General features: G+C 48.1%; 1 protein-coding gene across 1 annotated transcript in view; it reads right to left on the bottom strand.

The window, feature by feature from the left end:
- Nucleotides 1-11,546: 11,546 nt before the first annotated feature.
- LOC142566667 (high-affinity choline transporter 1-like) overlaps nt 11,547-16,595 on the bottom strand; it is a 57,114-nt gene continuing 52,065 nt past the window's right edge. Inside the window, exons 9-10 of the mRNA XM_075677500.1 lie at nt 13,841-14,042; nt 11,547-12,347 (exon numbers count right to left, since the gene is read on the bottom strand). Coding sequence (XP_075533615.1) covers nt 11,803-12,347; nt 13,841-14,042 — 747 coding nt within the window. The 3' untranslated portion in view covers nt 11,547-11,802. The remainder of the gene's footprint in view (nt 12,348-13,840; nt 14,043-16,595) is intronic.

Below are 16,595 nucleotides of genomic sequence, written 5' to 3'. Positions count from 1 at the left end.
TACACGTGAAAAGATATGGGCGGTCCACTTTTCGGCGTGCGCGATTTGCATCCTGGCACACAACTAGGCATTGGATGAGCGCATACCTAGGCAAGCGTCCGCACAACTCGCGCGCGGAACAAAAACTGAAAAAACGGTGCCTTTCGCGCATCGTTCGCTGGCAAAGAAACGCAGAAAAAGCAGTCATAGCCAGTCGACTCTTCATCCGGGACGGATGCTTTGACTTATTAAGGAACGAATCCTCCCTACCACAAGCTTATCTCATCTGTGCGTGCGAGAAGCGCAGGGAAGTGAAGGTTAGCGGATGCGCTGCAAGAATATGCAAGGCTCCACAGAACGTACACCTGCGAACACGTCGAACGGCTAGCTATTCCATGCTCCCATGTGGGCCGGGCCCACGCGCGTATTGTTCGGCACCGTGCGCCGGCCAGTCGACTCTTCATCCGGGAAGATGGGAAAGAAGCGGCTGCTTCGACTTATTAAGGAAATAATCCTCCCTCAAGCAGGCGTACCTTATCTGTGCGCGCGCGAAGCGCAGGGAAGGTCAGCGGATGCGCCGCAAGAGTGAGGATGGCTCCACAGAGCGTACCTGCGAACACAGTAAACGGCTGTTCCATGGTCGCAGGTAGGCCGGTTCCACGCTGCATTGTGCGCCGGCTATCGCAAAACTTTGGTTCCGTGACGCTTCACTTACCGTGCGAAGAAGGCACCTCAAGCCGCAGTCAATGAACCTAAACGCGGAGTCAGAAATGCCTTTCTGCCTCGTCGCCGGCGCGCTGTCGAAGTGATGCGCGGCCACCCGAAGTTTGTTCAATAAAGCGCGACGATTCCTCAAGCGAGAATGTGTTTGTGCTCATAAACTCCAAATGGATCGCAAATGGGTTGGTGTGTCGTACGTGTCTCCAGTGCGTTCTTGCAGTGCAGTGAGAACGCGTACATTTTCTTCGTATCGTGAGACGTCTAGCTCACAAGACCGTATGAGAGCCCCAGGAAGCCCAAGCAGAGAAAAGCAAGTAGAAGGCAGCGATAAAGGGGACCTTTTTTTAAAAAAACACGCAAGAGCTGGGTAGTGGCCGGTACCTGCGGTTAATGAGAACAGTTCAGTTGGTTGGCCTTATATTTAAGGCATGTTTATTTTCATAAAAGCCGGTAAAAGCAGCCGATTCGACCTCACGGTCCAATTTGCGTAGTTCATTATGAACTTCTTTTAACATGGGTTCGGCAACGGCAACGCATTGAGACATCGCGATTGTTTAGTATTGCTCCGGAGCGAGCGAGCGCGCTCCGCGCGCGAAACCATGCACGCGCAGCGCGGCGTGGTTTCGCGAGAGATGTAAACAAAACAAGAGAGGAGGGTGGCCCAAAAGGCGGAGCATCGCCATGAGCAACGCCAACTTCCGGCTTCACTTTTGCTTCACGAAGAGTGACGTCAGGGCCTCTCCTTAGTTTCCTTCCTCCGTGGGGGAGAGGGAGTCCGGGCCGCGACGCGCCTCGCACCGGTCCCCGCACAGCCCGAATTAAAATCCCTCAATAATTCCAAAGTACAGACAGGCTTTGATCCAGTCGACGACGCCAGCGATAGGCTGATCAGTGACATGTGACCTTGCTCCGCCCCTTTGCCGCCATGAAAGTTCCTGCGTGCCGGGCGAAGTGCGCGCGTTTCGCCTGTTGTGCTATGCCCATTGCTGCGATAATTTTGTTCCGGGAGGGCCGAATTGCCTTGTTGCTTTGCGTTTGGGTGCCGAAACCGGACGAACGATGGCAAGAAGTCATTTTGCATCCCGTGCGGCAACCAGAACCTAACCAGAAGAAAAGTATGCTTACACAGAATTGGACGGAAGGACATTGAACTGCCGGTAACTGTACGGTTATGCGACGCAAGAAACACAGAACGATACAAAGGTGCGATAGAAAGTATACACGTGCATGCGTCGAGCTGTGATAGTATTTCACTCGCGCGCATGAATGTTGATGGCCGAAGTTTGTGGATATTGTTTATTTCAGTTCGTTATGAGCCCGCTGAATAGCTCAGTATGACCTAGGATGCAAAGGACCGAAATGCCTTGTTGCTGTGCGGGTGAGTGCCGAGACCAGACGGAGGACGGCAAGAAGTTATGTTGCATTCCGCGCGGCAAACAAAACCTAACCAGAAGATAAATGTGGTCACATAGAATCGGACGGAAAAACAGAACCGTCGGTAACTGCACGACTATGCGAGGAAAGTAACGTAGAGCGATACGAAAGTGCGAGAGAAAGTATACACGTGTGTGAGCGGAGCTGCGATAGTATTTCATTCACGCGCATGAATGTTGACGGCCGACGTTTGTGGAGATTATTGATTTTAGTGCATTATGAGCCCGTTGACTTAGCAAGTGCAGTATGACCTAGCATGCAAGTAAATAGTGGGGCAGAAACGCATTAACTCGCTGACAAATATACGCATTGCGTTACGTGCGATAAAAAATAAATTTGAGCAGTGAATTCTACTTTCACACTTTCCTGTGTTTGCGCGCGTTGTTAACTGCGCTTTATAATATGTCCAAAAAAGCCATTTCCAACTGTGCATATCCTAATCGTTTTTTGTGCATTGCATATGTGAATAAATGTATTCCTAAGTGCCTGCATTACTCTGCTTTTAAAAACAAATACTGCATAGCCACTGCTACTGGCCATCAAATAATAAAGTGTAATAGTATAATTCAATTTATCAAAGTACATTACATTCAGCTGCGAGCTCGTTCTGTCCAAGTTTCCCTTACACTCGAAGAAGTTTCAGTAATCGGCGATGCCATTTTACTGATGAAAAACAGACAACTGCAAATTAGCATAAGAAAAACGCCAGAAGCGATACACGGATCGCCAGCAAAACACAGTGCAGTAATAGCTAGGCCAATCAGCGTGCGTTTCGTATAAGGGCGCCCTAATTCTTACGGGGCTTTAGCGGTGCACGGAGGCGAAAAGGCATAAAGAAAATAATTCGCGTCATGATTCAAGTTTACGTGGTGACGTCGCACCGTTCACGAGAACAGTCAACCGCATTCACACAAGCGCACACACTACGCTCGATGTTGGTGTGCCGCGGCATTAGATTGCGCTGGCAGCCCGAACACGATCGAGGAGACTCGCTGACATGATCCATACCGCCGCTTTAGAATGTCACGATATTTGCACTGGCTCGTAGCACTGAACCACAAAACAAAACAGTCGTCGTGTAAGCGCTACACGACAAACACACCCAGCGGCAAGAAGACTGTTGGCGCACTCGTTTCCACACACATACAGGATGTTGTTTAGTTGCCGTGAGGGTCGCACGTTTCAGCGACGTTATGTCAAAACTTTTCGGTCCAAGCAACTGTCAGCCTTCTTTTTTACCTGAATTCTTCGTTCAAAGTAACCGCTATGTGTACGCAGCACACTTACGAGCAAAAGAATTCACAGAGAAAACGGGATTAAGCGCAAGCAATCACCAAGACTCGCGCGGTGATTGAGCGCAAACGAACGAAAGGTAAACATGCGGAATCGCGAGGCGATCAAGCACTCATTCCTCTCTCTTGAGCGTTTTTCTTTCAGCGCTCATTTGAAATTAAATGGCTAGATTTAGCAGTTCGGACCCTTCTGTCGTTTTTCACCACAGTAAGGCACCAGTAGCGTTTTATTTCCGCGCGTGTGCAGATGTTTTTTCACCTCACGAATGCCGCGGCGCCGCGGTTTAGCTAGGGCGCCGTCTGCTACAGGAACTTCCTAGGTGGCGCGCGCGGCAGATGTCGCTACCTTGTTATAGAGGGACCTTAGCCCGAATGCGCGTGGCGCGCCACCTGTCGGGGCAGCGCCGTATATTGAGAGGAGGGGTCTTCTGTGTTTGCCGCAAGATGGCTCTGCGTGTGCGGAGAGCGCAGAAGAAATGCAGCGGAAACTCACTTCCCTACTCGTGTAACTGCGACTTCTGTAAGTTACATGTTCATAATTACCGATATACACCGCAGTATAACTTTCTACGGCTCGTTTCTAAGGCAACACCGCATTCACTAGAGGCGCTTTTGTACCGCTTTGAAGCATCGAACTCGTGGTTGAGTTCATTGGTCGGGAGAAGTTGGCAAAATTCAACGTAAAGTGAATTCATGGCGAGGGCGGAATTTGTCAATGTTCATTCGTGCTGAAATGTGCAACGTGTTCTTAGCTTCCCGACTGTATGTGCTGCAAGTACTGCACTGCTCACGACTTCGCCTTCAGGCACTGCATCGCGTATTTGCAACATTTATTTGGAGTTCGAGCTATGAATCGATGCGGCGCGACAATCTGTTCCTCCCCCTTGAACGTGGTGGTCTAGGATTAGCACACCCCTTTGTCAGGCAAATTGTTTCTCGCCTGTTTTTCTTTCGAGACAGTGACCATCCGTTTTTGCGTGAAATGTTGCAACTCCGTTTAGTTCAATATGTTCCTAATATAGTGGTGTCATCAAATGTCAAAGATGTCCCACAGGCTCCTTGGGGCTTTCTCAAGGAGGTTGTTGACACATTTATTTTCTTGAAAGTTAGATTCAGCCTGGAGTACGTGTTCACTGTTAGTCGAAAAGCAATGTCTACGGCACTGGTGGCCTCTATATTCCCAGATCCTTTGTATCGTGCATCTTAGTGAGGCCGACCTTATCAGGATGTACTTTAAGCGCGTCCGAAAAATGTGTGTACCTCCTGGAGTAAAAACATTTTTCTTTAAATTACATTGAGAAACACTTCCTGTTAAACCTTGGTTAAATACGAGGGGTTGCTTTGTGCCGTGGTCAACAAACTGTCGGCTCTGTCAACGTGCCGAAACCATAGATCACTGCTTCCTAGACTGTAGGGACGCTGTATTTTTTTTGGGACATTCTCCAACGGACGTTTAAAAAGGACATTGACATAACTCCATATTCAATTAGGTTTCTGCCGTTAAAGGTTACGTGTGGTCCTCCCCATGACATGTTCATAGTACTTGGCTTATATAGCCTACGGAGAAGTAGACTGTGTGATCGCCATGCAGAAAGCCCGCGATCTACAAAATCCTTCTTTCGTGAAAGTGCTGCCTATGTAAGAAGTGTGTACGCTGTGCAGGACCCTCCACCAGACTGGATGCACTTGTTGGATGTATGTGTGTGTTTGCCTGAGTTTTAAGTGTGTAGTTGTGTCAACGTTATAATACACTTTCGGTTTTGTTTTCCATGTAATAAAGTAAAATAAACTCGTGGTTGAGTGGTAGTGTCTCCGTCTCACACTCCGGAGACCCTGGTTCGATTCCCACTCGGCCCATCTTGCATAGCAGCAGAAGGACGAGTGCTTACAGCCACTCTACGCGGCCGTGCATGAGCTTTTAGAAAAAAGCCGTTCTCGCCTACGTGATGCTGTGTAAGAAGATGCTCGACTATTGGCGTGCGCTATCTTTCAGTTGCCCTGAGGAGCCTCTGCACTCAAGTATTATGCTCTATTTGATCTTGCCGTTGAGTGCGGGAGTTGGCCGACGTTGAGGTGGACTTAGACAAAAGTATGTACTATATGTACAGGAATATATGAAAGCAAGATAACAGTAAAAAGTCATGGACGGTCGGCAGGAAATCATACGCTGCGGCTCGCGGCAAGAACGTCTCTCTCATTCCGATGGTTCTCTGGTTTATAACGTGACCCCGACGGACCGAAGGGGTTATTTTTAGCCAATCGTCGAGCCCGTGCAGGTGTCGTCATTTTCGTCCAATCGGCGAGTCCATGCAAGTGTCGTCATGTTCATACAATCGTAGGGCCCGTGCAAGTGGCGTCATGTTCAGCATATGGGGACACTCCATGGGCTCTATTCTGCGATGGCTGCCTGCGTCCGGTGTTGTCTCTGCGTCTAGAACGTGCTCATCTGGAGGGGACATGTCGTCTTGAACGACATTCCAGTGCTCCAAACAGCATTTCCCGGTACTAGGGTCAACTACCACGAACTGTGCCGGCTTCCAGGCGCACTTTCTGGAAACGTCACGCAGGGGGGAGACAAAAGCTCCACGCGCGGCACACGTGGGTGGTATAGCCAATCTGTCTCACGGGTCCGATAGCATGGTCGACGCTCACCTGCGCACCATAATTGGAATACGACGGCGAGTGGTTGCCTTTGGAGACCTTGACCGATGCTAGTTAATGGTCCGTATCTAACAGCACCATGCACGGCAATCCAACTTGAGGTCACCTTGGTTCCACGAAAAGACTCCACAGCGGTCAAGAACGCTTTTGCTCGCCCAAGATGCGTCACGATAGCGAATGGTACATCGCAAGCTGCATCGAATACCAGCGTTACAAGCGACCTCGTAACATACCGCGTGGTCGACTCCAGCCAGTTCCACCTCCGAACGCCCCTTTGAACAAGTTGGTACAGATCTCATGGTCCCGATCGTTCAACGACCATCGTTGAATTATTATGTGTGATATCGCCTGACCAGTTATTATAAGGCGCTAGCGTTGCCATCGGCCATTGCAATATGCGGTACCTTTTTATTGTTATATTCTGTCATTCTTCGACATGGGCCTCCTCGAATCATAAACAGTGACCGTGAGTGATAATTTACCGCAGGCGTTGTCGAAGAGACCCTTCATCTGTGTTCATCTGCTTCCACCTTTCCACCCTATACCATCCACAAACTAATGGTCTAGTCGAACGCACAAACAGAACGCTTGCCAATGTGCTGTCCGTGTATGTTGATGCCGCACGTGATAACTGGGGCAGTATCCTGCCTGTAGCCATCTATGAATTCAGCACCGCGAGACACGAGACCTACGACTACTCACCATTCTTCCTTCTTTATACTCGTTCACCTCGACACAATGTTCCCTTTCTCATGACAATGACTCTATTACCAAGATCCTCTGTCGAGTAGATTAAGCGCGATGCCTTCCTCGGCTTCGCACCCTGGCTTCGCAGCACCACTCAAAGGACTGCTACGACGGCCATCGCCTAGATGTGCACTTCGATCATGTTGATTAGTGCGGCTATGAACGTTTTTTACGGAAGCGCGGCTTGTGCCAGAATTTGCTGGCCCACCCAGTGTTGGGCCCTACGTTATTCTTGAATGCCTCAGCGACGTAAACTATCTCATAGCATGCCTCACAAACAGCGGACGGCACTTCGCCAAAACCGAAGTGACGCATCTTTCTCCCCTGAAGCCTTACAAATCACGAACGACTGACTGATTAGCCCGGCGCGCTTTATCTGCCAACATGGAAATGTCGCAAGCACTCCCAACAACGGAGTGCAGAAACAGCGCGAGTGACCATGGACACAAGGGCTAGTGAAGGAAGACGACATCCAGCTAGTTGCCTCTGTCAATGAGATTTAAAGCTCTTAATAGGAAATTTTCTAGCCTCCTTTTCTTTCACCAAATTTAATTGTTTTTACTTTATGGCCATTGTAGAATTCTCAGTTTCATAAAATCATGCAGGCTCTACAATCTCTATCTTTCGATTATAGCTTACATATTATAAAATTCTGACTTGGGTTACCCTTTACTCTAACCTACCCGATTCCTGGCCAATGCCCCAGAGTGCGTACGTGCCAGTAGATCACACGGACCTACATATACATCTATATCTACATCTACCGGTCCGGAAAAACGCCAACCGTTCCGATTGATCTGCCTTGTATCTTTGAAGTAAATGCTTCGCGCGTATTATGTGTCATATAAAGTGCTTTAAGAGGGCACGGCGGATTCCTATATGTGTGTATGTGTTTGTTTATGGGTGGGGGCTATACACTGCCGTACCAACGTTTCATGTTTATATTACATCTCAGAGAGAGTCTTGTAGATAGTTCTAGAGCATGTGGCCACGCCTGGTGGCAGGTACCTCTTGTAGCAAAGCATTGTCAGCTATATGCGTTGTTAAATTCCTTTATGAATTCCTGATACATCCAGTTGTGAACGCTGCGTGGTGACCTTCGTAACACCCACAAGAGGCGTGCAAATGCGCGCGTATTGTAGCAGGATTTATGGAACTCGCCATAGCTGGCGGGACAACTACTTCACCACCAGGATTGCACCCATTGTTCCAGTTAGCACCGTATTTATTTATTTATTTATTTATTTATTTATGTTGCTGCATGTGTTGTACTGTGCTGGTGGTAGAGCTAGTTGAACGTGTTGGTCCTGATGAGCGAGAGTTCATTCATTCAAATAATTTTATTGAGTGCCCTGCGATTTGGTGGGGTGGGCCTGGACCCTGCCTAGGTTTCGGCCGGGGATTGTTGGCACTTGGCGGCTTCCTCGGCTCGCTGGACAGCCCAGAGTTGGGGCTGCAAGTCTTAGCTGAGCAACGCAGACTTCCAGCGTGCGCGGAGGCTGCCGCTGTTTAAGGCTGCATGACCTCAGTGTGTATTATACCCGTACATTTCCATAGAATATGCTCTAGGGTGGCTCTACAGTCGCAATGTTTGCACTTGTCAGCCGTATATTAACTAGGGTGTATTAGGGTGCATGATAACTGGACTCGGATAGGATCTGGTCTGTAACTGCCACCATTCGACAGACTGATTTTTGCTTAATTTTGGTTGCGGCGGCGGGAATGAGCGCCTCTGAAATCTATGGTCTTGTGCAATTTCGTGAAATCTGGTCATTCGATCTTCCCACTCCCACTCGTCGGTAGTCGGTGAGGCGGGGATAACCGAGGCTCGGTCCATAAGCCCTCGAGACATGTGGTGAGCCGCCTCATTGCTACCGTCTGGTATTGTGTGAGCGGGTCTCCAGATGAGATCGATGGACACTTTTGTCGTGGTTATTAGCTAATTTTAGAAGTCTGAGTGCCTCTGGGGAGATTCGGCCGTTGGCGAAGTTTCGTATCGCCATCTCGGAATCACTGATGATTATGTCAGCTTGTGTTTGTGCTATGGCTAACGCGATATATATTTCATCTGCAGTTTCTACGTGTAGCATGTTGATTGTAGCGCACGTGGTGATTTTTTCCTCATAATTTATCACCACTGTAGTGTAGGCACACTTGTGTCTGTATCTAGCTGCGTCTACAAATGTGGTGACCTTGCTGTTACAGAATTTCTTATGTATGTTGCGTGCTCTGCTTTCCCGTCTATCCTGATGGTGGGTGGGATGCATATTCTAGGGTATTGGAGGGGCGGTTATTATGTCTCTGATGTATCTGTGCATATCTACTTTGACGCCATGTTGGGTATGATACCCTATACCTAGGCGATCCAATATTTGCCTACCTGTTTTATTTTTGGACAGGCGTTCTTACTGTGCTATGAGTTGCGCCTCGATTATATATAGCTCATCCAGTGTATTGTGGAGACCTAGCTCGAGTAGTCTATCGTTGCTGGTGGTGATGGAAAGTCCGATTGCTTGCTTGTAGATTTTTCTGATTAAGCAGCCTAATTTCATTTTTTTCACGAGAACCATTGTAGGTACGATGCCACGTATACTATTCTGCTTTTACAAGGCTTGGACTAGTCTAAGCAGACTGCCGTCTTTCATTCCAATATGTTTGTTGGCTATTCGTTTAAGTAGCCGCACGATTTGAGATATGTCGTCTAATTTGCGTATGGTCTCTCCATTGTAGCCGTTACTTTCAATCATGAGGTCCTATACTCTGACCTTGTCAACCTTTGGTATGAGCGTGCCATCTGCCGTAATTAGGTGCATTTCCGGATTGTTTCGTTCCTCGTAGTTGCGTAGTTTTCGTCCACGTTGCGATGGTACATAAATGAGGAGCTCAGATTTCTCTGCCGAACACGCCAGTCCGGTTGCTGCTAGGTATCGTTCAACTGCTCCCATTGCACGTTTGTAATGTGTTTTCAACCTGTCCATCGTTTCCATCGCTCACCCAGAGGGTGATATATTAGCGTAGATAGTATGATTGAGGACATCGATTTCCCGTAGCTTTGCTAGTAATCCGATCAGAGCCAGATTAAAGAGCATCGGTAATATTAGTGAGCTTTGGGGCGTACTTGCGCTTCCGATCTGCGTTCTTCGGAGTTAAGTTCTCCTATCTTAATGTGCGCTTTTCTGTTAGTAAGTCTCGTATATAATTGTATAATCTCTGGTCTAGGCCCAGCTCGTTTATTCTGTTAAATACTGTTTCGTGGGTAACAGTCAAAACCTTTCTTTAGGTCGAATCCTAGGATAGCTTGGGTGTTCCGACTTGTGTTAGCTATACTTTGATGCTTAAGTAGGAGCATTGCATCCTGTGTAGACAAATTTCTCTGAAAACAAAACATTGTAAGCGGGAGAACGTCGTTGTCCTCGAGATAGTTGGTCTCGTTAGGACAACGTGCTCCATGAGTTTGCCCACACAGGATTTGAGTGAAATATGATTCAGGTTCTCCAACAGTAGCCGCTTGCCTGGTTTAGGTATTAGAATAATCTGGGCCGTTTTCCATTGTTGTGATATTGTACCGGTTTGCCAGCATTCGTTCATATACTTGGAAAGTTATTCAAGTTGCTTGGATTTTATTACGTCCTTCCAATTCATTGACACGAATCCCTTTTATAATAGTTGGCTTTGAAGTGTATGTAACTTTGTAGATCTGAAGTCTAAAAACGCAAGTGCGCCGTAATTATCCGGTGCGTTGGTATATTTTGAAACCCTTATATGCGCTTTCCAAGAGCTAAACCTCTAGCGGTGAAACAGATAAAAAAAGAGGCATTCAAATAGGACCGTGTAGGTTCCACAGACCAGTTATTATTCATACATCATCTTTTCGGGCGAGGTAAGTTCCCTCCGTCGGAACGGAAGCCTGACATGCTCGAGCAGTGTAGCAGACAACACGAAGCCACGCCTTCAGGCGCCACTGCATGCACCAGCGCAAGTTTGCTTCGATGGGTGGCCGTACTGACGAGCCTGTACTGCCTGTATTTCATAACGGAGGACCGGGGTGGTATCTGCAGTGTAACTAAGGAATGCGTCTAATTAACGGTCATTCTTTCACAGGCGGCGCTTAGTATATAGTTTGACAAATGTGAGCCATGTTTCATTGTGGATTATACTTTGATTTTGCGGTTCGTGGAAACCGGAAAGCAGGAAGTAGGAAAGAGGAACCGGAAGCAGGTCGGGTCGAGAAGCTGTCGTACAGGATCGACTCAACATTTTTTTCACAATCACTTATGCTGCCTGGACGGTGTCAGGACACGGGTTCCACTTTTTTTATTAGTGTTGGCGTTATGGCTTGTGAAAATTTTAATTTCACCACTCGACAATTCTTAAATGGTCCCACTCAAGCGCGTCCGTACGTACGTCCGTACATACGTACGTGCTCCCATGAGCAACAATACACGGACCAGGGATTCCATCAGAAAGCTGATTTTCTTCTTAGTTCAATATGGAATAAAGACTGCAGTTAAAAGTTGTCATTGAGAAATTTCCAGTGCTCTCGTCGATTCCACGTTGTGCCTCTTAAGTTGGAGAAATTGAGTTTCGGGTGAGTCTGTAGTTCGCATAGTTTTGCTAACGGGTAGCGTGAGTATATTTATGCATGAGTGCAATATATATACATTTCGCTTTCTTTAAATGAAAGGACGTTGAATTTCTATTGCCTCTGATCACAGCAACTTCTACAGGTGTAGCCTTGACTGAGAGGCATGTGCATGCTTTGATACTTCTCGCTGTTAGCTGACAAAGGTTTAGCAGTGCTAGTCCGAAAAAGGCACGTGAAACGCAATTTCCGTGACGGTCCGAGTTTAATAATTTGCGTCAATACGTATCCCGCCGCCTCAGTGAGCGCCGACATTGAAGCGCGTGCGCGCGGGGTGCACGGTGGGGCCCAACTGTCTTAGTGGAGAGATACAAAGTAATTAAGCGGCTACTTCCGCTTCTTCTTCGACTTCTGACCCTTGCCCTTTCTGTGGTTTGCGTGGTTGGCGATCACGCTGCTGGCGTGACATTCTCCCGTCGGAGACTTCACCGCTGTTTGCTGTGCCGCTGCCGATTGCTTCCGCCTCGATACCTCTTCGGGTGCCGTGGTAGCCGCGCCCGAGGTGGTGGGCCCGGAAGGTACATCGCTCGACGGGCTCAGGACCGTCGAACGCGGGGAGGCGACGGAGGCGGAGTCTGGGACGGCGTCTGTGGCTGGAGCAGCAGCGGCCGGGGCGATGGAGCTTTCTTCCCGTTGCTGCTTATCGGGCTCGACGAAAGAGCGGCACACGTCGAGCAAGACCCCCGCGCGAAAGAGGGCCTTGGCGATCGCCGAGCCCAGCAGGAGGCTTACAAGGCTCAGCAGCATGCACAGGGTGCGGAACGGGAACTGCTGGCCTCGTTCGGCGTCGTACAAGGGCAGCTGGATGAGCGCCGGCAGCTGCAGCAAGGGCTCCCCGCACAGGGCCCGCGAGATCCCGCCCACCACGAAACCTGCGCGAGCGCCGCGTGAACGAATAAGATGCAAAACGCTCCTGCGAAGAGGCGGGAGCCGATGCTTCTCCGACAAATACCCCGAGTTGTTACACTGAATAGCAAGGCCGTGCGCTGTATTCGTCATACCGGTTACCATTAGAAATCGGAAGCGGCAGCGACGCTGTATCCATTGCGGGGTCATTAGCTTAGAGGCCCCTCACATCTCTAACGAACAGATTTCTGCCCCCTTGTGCTTATATGCCCCTATCATTCGCAGTCATCAGTTCCGTTAATTTCTTCAGCTTCTTGTCGGTTCCGCGCGTCTCACGTGCAGCCGCAGGCCACATACTATTTTCGGATGAAGCTACAGAATACTCTTGATACGAAACGCGCCCGTATACCACCAAGCTTTACGTTACATCAGCAATTTGAATAAATGAAGTTTATTTAGGCCAAACATGATGTCGCACACTCACAACATACGTTGTTACACCGAAAGACTTACGATGTTGTATAATATCAACGTGCAAAATTATCTCCAGGATTTGAAGTCCTTCTAAACTGAAAAACGGTCTTTATATTTTCTCGCGTCTATCTCTTCCGCTGAATATCAGCGGTGACACCGCGCCGCAACCCAACTACCTGCATTCATGTCGATTTCTGCCTGGAAACATCATCTCAGTGCGTACTGCCCTCTGATACTTTTTTCCCGTCGTGCGATAATCTGTGGGTCAGCCAGAATGTTAGACTAGATCTGTACGAGGACTCCCAAAGTTCCAAACGCGCTCGTCATGAACACCATTTTTTTTATAAGGCGCTAACCAGACATGCTGACTCTCCGGTGCGTTTCCCTTCTGCGAAAAACGATCAATATTTTCTCCTCTGAATAGAATTACGAGGTTCCTAAGCGTACATTGACGCGCATACTTCTTTACCTTTCTCCGCTGACCGCTTTTCATGGGCTAACAAACGTGAAACGTTATCGCTCTATGCGGGACGCGCCTATGCATGTATCAGAAGTTTCTCGAATGTTACTGATAGTTCAATCCGTTCTCTTGTCACCGAACCTTTTGTAATCTGACCGTATGTGTGACGCCACTTGTGTGGTATGTTCTGGAAGGCACCCCTTGCGATTACGCTGGAACCTTCGACGAGTCATGTATAAAAGCCGACGCGCTCAACCCATTGATTAGGTTTCGACGATCGCCGACTGTACTCGCATCTACCGTTGTACTTTGAGTGCTACTTGTTTTGCTGGACACAGGCATGCCAACAAAGACTTAACGTCTTCAAGTCACGCCTTTGGCAGTGTCTTATTCTACGCCGTCACAACAACGTAAGAATATGCACCAGCGTCCTAAGGTATAGTATAGGCACTGCAAACGTCCAAGCTTTTTAAAGGCATCGCGAACTAACAGAACCGCGCATTCGCAGTTTGGCGAGGCGTCATTATTGCGGGCAAAAAAAAAAAAAAGAAGCAACAACAACAAAAATAAGGCGAATGAACTGACCGAGTACAGCGCCGTATGCATTGCTGCGTTTCCGTAGGTAGAAGAGCGCGACGAACTGTGGGAACAGGAGCACGTAGACCATGTCCGAGGAAAGCGACCACAGCCCGAGTACCGAGCGCGCGCTGATGGCCGTGGCCGTCGCTATCACGCCCACTACCCAAATCATGCCGCGCAGCACCAGCGAGATCTCCGTGTCGGAAGCCTGCAAGATCGGGCGCGGGCGGAAAGGCTTTGACAGAGGGCCGAGAACGTAGACAGAATGCGCGTGGTTCAGCTGAGTTATCCTTCTCAAACTCTCTCAACTCTCTCTCTCTTACACGCACGCAACACACTAGACAACACAGTACGCGCAGAAATATAGAGCACACGAAGGCCACCGACAGCGCCGGAGGGGTCTGCTTCGGAGGATCTATAACGAACATTTCACGGTGGCATCGAGGCGCCCGTTCTTCACTTTTGTGCCATTTGACCGCCCACTTTGTATCACATCTCAGTGAATGACGTTGCACTTTTTTTTTTTTCGGCAGAACAGTGGCCTGCCGATCGAGCATGCGTTTTCTTTCTCTTAGCGCTAAATCAGAGCTGTAGTCCCACGTATACGCATTGAGACGTCTTGCATGTGCTTTCTCAACCCGGCTCTGCGTCATCCTCCGTAAATGAAAACTCAAACTGAATCAGCGAATCCTGACAGGTGCCCTTTGACAACCAATGATGTGTTTCAGTACGCGCGATTTCCCGACGTCTCTCTTGTGTCACGTTGCGCACAAGCATTGCAGGTGAAAGGAACTTTGATGTATTTTTTTTTTGAATAAGGGAATATAAGAAGTTTATTGAGCGGATATGAAGGCGAAGAGTGATTGCACGACCGGCAGAGTATCGCGAGTGGTCTGATTCAGAGCGTCTGCAATGGGTAGAAGATGTGCAAAGATTATGGATGTGCGTAAATACTAATATTGCAAGTGGAATAAAGGTGACTAAAAGTCGAATATTTTCTCGCAGTTCTTCAGAAGCTTTTGCATATCTTGTGGCCAGTTCTTGAACACCGAACTTTTTGGCACTAGATGCCTGAACCCACGAATTTATTTTTACTTTAATGCAGTTCCTTTGAGTTCATGAATGTGTTGGAGAAAATAAAGAGAAACCTCACAGTTCCCATTTGACTTTGTTTTGTTTGTGTGTGTGTGTGTTTTTTTTTACTGTTTCGTCAAAGCCATCGTGCTCGCTTTTTGATATCAATGTGTTCTTTTGGCTTTCAGTTATCCCCGCAGAGAAAGGTAGGAGTGCCTACTTGCCATCGCGCCATACATATGGCACGTCCAGCTATAACGATTCCGGGGATGCGATCCGCCAGCCTTCTGCACTGTCTCTCTTGTGCCGTTAACCTCCTCTCCTCTCCGCGCCTTGCAAACGCACTTGCCTGTTTCTTTATCCACTAGGTGTTGGCACGAAATATGTGCACCGACGAACGGGCCCGGCAGCAAGGGGAAAATCGTGCAGATCGGACGCACTGTGGGAATCGATGCAAGTATAAAGCTTTGGCAAACCAGCAGTGCGAAAAAGCACGTCCGCATAAGAGACGCGAAGTGGAAGTTGCGCGAGAGTAGTCGCTCAACACTTGTTTCGCATTTCGCGGGTATTTATTTCAGGCTTGGAAAACACTTTTATGTATCGCGTGTTAGGCAGCAGAAAGGTGCATGGGAAATTTTTCAACATGGCCTACAATTTTCTGCTTGACGCGTTTGCTCCCAATCCAACACTTCAGCAGATTATTACTTAGTAATAATTAAATTATTAGTAATTAGACGAAACACACAAATAGTCTGGCTCGCTCCAAGCGACGGCAAAGTGCATTACCTGGGTTTTGCCCAGCTACGTGGTACTTGTATATTTTAAAGTATTGCCACAAGTGATGTGTACATATAGGGGGACGGTTTCTATAGAACTGTCATTCGATCCGACGAGCATCGACTGCGCGCGCTTCACACGTCGCTGCCTTAATTCAGCTGGCACAACTTTGAACTAAGTGTTAGCTTTTTTCGTGTTGCACGCAGTCCCGCCTTGCGTACACCCTTCCGTCCCACGTGAAATTATATCATGACATTCTCCACAATGCATGAAATTGCTGGTATGAACGGCTCACCAGAGGGAAATGTGTAGATGATAAGAGTTCCAAAATACTTCCACAGGGCAACATTAAGCTTCACTGTGCAATATTGACAAAAAGAAAAAGGATTAGGGGTCTCCATAGCTCGTGAGTTCCCAATGTCTTTTGTTTGCCACTCAGCATGAAATACAGGAATGTTCCATTCCTCTATGCCAACTTCCAGACTACATAAATTTGACTTAGTAATTATGAAATACCAAAAAATTAAATGCAGCACGTCTGTTGGTTTCGGTTATGAAACAGAACATCGCGATATTTTATTCGTTAGCTTTCAAAAAATCTTTAGCAGGTTTGTACAAACTGTTAGGCATGCATCAATAACTGTGCCAGCTGAGTACATACGCAAAAATGTCTGCCGTGATTTCGATATGCAATCTCGAGCTGGTGCCGAAGTTTTCACGGAGATTGATCAACTGCAGAATTTTGCTTGAAGGCTGAAGCTACAACTGCAGCGATATAGGAGGTAATGGTGGTAGTAGTGGTATTGCCTGGTAATTAAACACCAGAAAAAACAGTGTCTTGGCAGCGCGTAACAAAAAACCACTCGAGTTCAGATTGATCCAGCCCGCGACCCACGGCCGGCATTTTTGT

The sequence above is a fragment of the Dermacentor variabilis genome, unplaced genomic scaffold (genome assembly GCF_050947875.1).
Source record: "Dermacentor variabilis isolate Ectoservices unplaced genomic scaffold, ASM5094787v1 scaffold_13, whole genome shotgun sequence".
Lineage (NCBI taxonomy): Eukaryota > Metazoa > Arthropoda > Arachnida > Ixodida > Ixodidae > Dermacentor > Dermacentor variabilis.
Note: the sequence above shows the minus strand (reverse complement) of the source record. Positions and strands in the feature narration are given on the sequence as shown.